This window comes from Sinocyclocheilus anshuiensis, unplaced genomic scaffold (genome assembly GCF_001515605.1).
Source record: "Sinocyclocheilus anshuiensis isolate Anshui unplaced genomic scaffold, SAMN03320099.WGS_v1.1 scaffold80, whole genome shotgun sequence".
In the NCBI taxonomy this organism is placed as follows: Eukaryota; Metazoa; Chordata; class Actinopteri; order Cypriniformes; family Cyprinidae; genus Sinocyclocheilus; species Sinocyclocheilus anshuiensis.
This window is the reverse complement of record NW_015554102.1, coordinates 1,851,880-1,857,650: the sequence shown is the minus strand read 5'-3', so window position 1 is coordinate 1,857,650 and position 5,771 is coordinate 1,851,880. Positions and strand designations below refer to the sequence as shown.

The following is a 5,771-nucleotide window of genomic DNA, read 5'->3' as shown; positions in this document are numbered from 1 at the left end:
TTGGGTGTGGAATAATCTGCCTCATCATTTGTAATCACAAAAGTCGAAGAAGTCCACGGAAAAGCTGAGAAAGGTGAAAAATTAACATTCTGCAGTTTTTCTTTTGCCTCACGCACACCCACACAAAAGCAATCAAATAAAACAGCCTCTCTCTCTCTCTCTCTCTCGGTTTCTCACCCGGTTTCTATTTATTTATTTTTCTCAGGCTAATTTGACAGTATCCTTAAGGCTTAAGGTCGTGCTCTAAAGTAAAAAGCACCATGTCCAAACAGTGAATTTAAATATGAAAACAATAGTATATTTAAAATGTAATAATAAACAAGACTAATGAGCTATTTATTACATGTTAATGCTCTCTAATTTTAATAACTAATGTAAAAAAAACAAGTATAAAAAGTAAAATAAAGATGCAGTATAATGTCTGGTATAAAACTTTATTGCTATTTATCAACTAACAATAAATAAACAATAAGAAATGGAATTTATAGAATTACAGTACAATTAAATTAAAAATAAGCATAAAATAGACCAAATATATGAATAAACAATCAGAACTACAGTAAACAAGTACAACCGAACAGACCGTTTTTAACATCACTACAAATAATGTTTGAATGCAAATAATAAAGATTATCATAGAATAAGATTGAATTATTACTGATTTATTTTATAGACTTCGCAGGTAAGAAGTGCACTGCAATGCATGAAATGAATTTGAGTTTGCAGAGGCAGAAGAAAACTTGAGTTCCCTTTACCTGACGGAGACTCAGAGGAGCATCTGCCATCCTGAGTGTGGCTCTATGAGTGTGTGTGTTTGTTATTAGTAAATATTGTTATATACTCTTGATAGAATTGGTTTCTGTTCAGCTCTTATTCATACCTCCTCCATCCTTATCACTCTCTCTTTCTTGCTTCCTCTCTCTCTTTTACTGTATGAAAAAGGAGAGCAGGCAATACTGCAAGCATCTAAGATCACTTACCCTGGGAATGTGTGTGTGAACATATTTTGTATGTTTATGTGAGTAAGAGTATTTCCTTTAAGTGACCCTTCTGCTTCTAATTCTAAGCTAAAATGATTTAACTTTCCTCTTAAAGGGATAGTTCACCCAAAAATGAAAATTCTGTCATTAATTACTCACCCTTGTGTTGTTCGAAACCCGTAAGACCTTCGTTCATCTTCGGAACACAATTTAAGATATTTTTGATGAAATCTGAGGGCTCTTTGACCCTCCCATAGACAGCAAGGTAACTACCACGTTCAAGGCCCAGAAAAGTATCAAGATGATCGACAAAGTAGTCCGTGTGACATCAGTGGTTCAACTGTAAAATTACGAAGCTACGAGAATACTTTTTTGCGCAAAGAAAACAAAAATAACGACTTTATTCCACATTTTCGTCTCTACTGCGTCACTTTGGACGCGCGTTCACGACAGTACCATGATGTGAGCGTGTGGCGGCGCCGGCGCTGACCCAGATCCAGCGTGATAATGTCATTACGCCGGATCTGGGTCAGTGCCGCCACACGTGACGCAGTAGAGACGAAAATGTGGAATAAAGTCGTTATTTTTGTTTTCTTGGGAACGTGGTAGTTACCTTGCTGTCTATGGGAGGGTCAGAGAGCCCTCATTTTTCATCAAAAATATCTTAAATTGTGTTCCGAAGATGAACGAAGGTCTTACGGGTTTCGAACAACACGAGGGTGAGCAATTAATGACAGAATTTTTGAGTGAACTAACCCTTTAAGAGACCTCCTCCTGGTGTCTTTTGTGTGATGTGTGTAGCCTATGGTCTCTCTTCTTTGGTCTTTTAAGTTTTGATGAGGTGAAGCTATTTGAATGAGTTAAAAGAATGTCTTTAAACGATGTCTTTCAAAAACTTAAGAGTCATTCCTGTTATGCAGTACCTTTTGAACTTTCTAAGAGAGATTAACGCTGAGTTTGGAACTGCATACTAAGAGTTTAGCATAAGAGTTATTTGCAAAATGTTGATATTACATACCAGTTTCTGTTTTATCTAAAATGATGGAATGCTTCACAGTGACATACCAATTAATACAACAAAGCATCAAAGAATACATCAAATCCATTGCTAATACATGTGCAGCTGTTTCCCCACCAGAATTATGTCACTTCCTGCCACTTCCTGTCATTAAGAAAGAAGCTTTTGTTTGTTAAAGGGACATTACAAACGATTTGAAAGTGATATTGAGGACACAGGAAACCCGATTAAATTAGTTAACTCAATTAAAACAATGCTCCCAAGAAAACATGTTTTGTTTGACACATTTTCACTAGAGAAAGGGAAAACATGAAGAAAGAAAATATTAAAAATTCACCAGTATGTTCACCTAATTGTGATATTGTAAAGACTTTATATCCAATGTTTTAAGTCACACAGCCTATTGACACGAAAATGTAATAAATAACAGGAATGAACCTACACATTTTTTTTTACATGTGCTGCTATTAAAATTCATAACTACCCTCAGTCTTTAAGAAATTTACATTTTCTGTGTGGTCTTGTTGATATGTGAGAGCGGATTTGGCTGCTGTCAGACAGAAGGAACATTGTGCTCCTGTAATTACACAAATTAGCCACTAGATGGCAGCATAAAATGGCAGCATTCACACCCAACAAATGCCTTGCATTCACAGGCCATTTCACACTTTTTTAACGGTTGAAAATAATTCGGTGTCAGGTAGGCTATTTTTCTTGCTCCAGTTCCTCAGAATCATAAAATTTGAAAGTGATATTGAGGACACAGGAAACCCGATTAAATTAGTTAACTCAATTAAAACAATGCTCCCAAGAAAACATGTTTTGTTTGACACATTTTCACTAGAGAAAGGGAAAACATGAAGAAAGAAAATATTAAAAATTCACCAGTATGTTCACCTAATTGTGATATTGTAAAGACTTTATATCCAATGTTTTAAGTCACACAGCCTATTGACACGAAAATGTAATAAATAACAGGAATGAACCTACACATTTTTTTTTACATGTGCTGCTATTAAAATTCATAACTACCCTCAGTCTTTAAGAAATTTACATTTTCTGTGTGGTCTTGTTGATATGTGAGAGCGGATTTGGCTGCTGTCAGACAGAAGGGACATTGTGCTCCTGTAATTACACAAATTAGCAACTAGATGGCAGCATAAAATGGCAGCATTCACACCCAACAAATGCCTTGCATTCACAGGCCATTTCACAGTTTTTTAACGGTTGAAAATAATTCGGTGTCAAGTAGGCTATTTTTCTTGCTCCAGTTCCTCAGAATCATAAACTGATGTGCTGGAGGATTTTGCATAGGCCTCGTGCAGTAGACAACTCTCATTTTCAAGCGTAAAATAAGCAATCTGTCCATAATTACATCCTAAATTCACAAATTCCCATAATCTAATAGACTTTAGTCAGGGTGTGCGCCACATTTAATTTCACACAATTACTACACAACGTGGCTATGAAGGACAGACATAACTGTTACAGTCTGTACAATAGGCTGTACTGTCTTAAGTCACATCTAATTTTCGATTTCTGTGGAAAGCCATATTTTCAGTACAACAGTAAACCATTGATCAGACTGTCTAGCAATCACAGCCGTTTATATTCACATAAGATTAAATATAGCATGTTCCAGAAGATTGATTTATTTTATATATATGAGAAAAAGAAATGCAATGGTAAAAGTAAAAAAAAAAAAGGAATATAAAAAGGTGATATTGAAGCTGTTTTCAGGTTTATATAGTCAGAGAGAGAGAGAGAGAGAGAGAGAGAGAGAGAGAGAGAGCAAGACAGATAGACAGAGACTTACTTTAAGACATAAGGGGCAGGACCACCTAACGCCAATGCCCAGCCCCCTCAGCCTCTAAAGACACACTAAAGCACATTTACTCTCTCTCACTCAGGTTCTCAGTGCCTCAGTCCAGATTGCTGCGTCAGACCTCACCGCCCCTTTCCATTCAAACCAACTTTAAGCCACACTTCTGAGCGTGTGAGCCAGCATTTCATCCACAGTCTGCTGTGCACTTTCAGGAGCCTCTTAATTTGTTAAAGTTTCAGCTGGAGAAAAGTGACCAACAGTGACCATGATGAGGATCATACTACTGCTGCTGCTGGTCACCCTGACGGGGCCTTTCTGTACCTTTACCCAAGCAAGTAAGTAAACACACATACAGGGTGCTCTACTTTCTTTCAAACACTCTGGCCATTCTGTCCATCTGTTTCTGACCATATCCTTCATTCAATTCAGGTCATTTTTGTTTGATTACATGTTCACTAAATTATGTTTTTTTTTCTCTTCTGAGGTGTGTTTTGGATTTAAATTTGAGTATATAAAGGAAAAAGGTGTGTTATAATGTTTAATTTTTTACATGATTTAATTTTTTATTTCTTTACTTAGATCATTCATTTATTGTAGTATTTTAGTGATCAGCTACAATATATATACACTGTTTTCAGTGCAAGTAAATGAACGTGAAATTTTGAAGTAAAGACTTTTTTATTTACCTTGAAAAATCATTTTTACAGAAAACAAAAAATCTATATATGAAGTTTCAGTGCCGTTTGTTCATGATAAACATTATCCATACATCTAGGCATGTGCTGATACAGTGTTTCTATCATGTGGACCTAGTGCTGGGAAAATGATGTAATGGTGCAATGATTGTTATACCCCTTTTGAGTTAGTCAGCACTGATCTATTTCTCTGTTTCTCCCCGTTTCTCTCACTCTGGGCAGGGTTACACATGTATTAATAGAGCCAACTCTATATTTAAGGGAAGCATTTGAACATTTAGGACACAGGCTGGTTACATCTGAGGGCAGAGCAGGCCTGAGAGAGAGAGACGCCCGGTATGCGCTTCTTTTGTAGGTCTTCCGCTCCCTCTCCTCACCCCCCCTTCGCTTGTAACCATCTTTGGCGGGGTATCAAGCTTTCACCCCTCACAGAGGTGGGTTGGAGGGGCATGTGCGTTATTTTTAAACTGCAGCGCCTCTGACTCACTGCTCAGGGTCGGTTACAGCCCTCTAAACATCCCATTAAAATGCTCAGCAAGTTTCAAAATTTGGAAAACTTCACTCCCTGCAATCAGAGGAGAGCATCAACGCACACTCTTCCTGTCCAGACTTCCTTCTGTCTCTCTCATTCTTTCTCCTGCTGCCATTTGTCTCCCTTTCTTCCCGTTCTCCCAGTCAGTGCCACTCCCTGTTCTAAAAGCGGGCTTCATCAGGCAGTTAAACGTTTCTACTCTGTACTCTTTTTTCTTTAGTATGCAGCATTGTTTATACAATTATTTTGGAGAAATAGATTAATGTTTGTGTTGTTCTGTGAACGTTTTACCTTTTCAGATCTCTAAGTCAGCCTGTTATGTGTTGTGCGTGTTATGAATAGAGTAATGGTAAACTGACACGTGAGAGCACATCGAGGTATTGGGTGTACTGACCGTTCATTTAGCTACATGAACCCTGAAACTCTCTCAGGGTCTCTGACTGCTACCACAAACTCAGCCCAACTTATTTACAGAGCTCAAACAACTTCATATTCAACTTAAGAGTGCAAACAGATTTTTGATAAATCTTAATTAATTTGTTCTGCTTAATCTTTAGCTCAAAATTAAATGAAATCCAGTCCTCATTCTGAACCGAATCAACTCCTTAAAGTGCTGTCTGATAGAGATTAATCTGAACTGACTTTATTGTGCTGTATTTGGATTAATTCCATACAACACAATGTAAATTATCTTCATAGTCTAAATTCACTCTTTAACAAT

At 37.1% G+C, this 5,771-nt stretch overlaps 1 protein-coding gene across 1 annotated transcript in view; it reads left to right on the top strand.

The window, feature by feature from the left end:
- Positions 1-3,894: 3,894 nt before the first annotated feature.
- Positions 3,895-5,771, top strand: part of pdpn (podoplanin) — a 9,718-nt gene continuing 7,841 nt past the window's right edge. Inside the window, exon 1 of the mRNA XM_016461964.1 lies at positions 3,895-4,158. Coding sequence (XP_016317450.1) covers positions 4,089-4,158 — 70 coding nt within the window. The 5' untranslated portion in view covers positions 3,895-4,088. The remainder of the gene's footprint in view (positions 4,159-5,771) is intronic.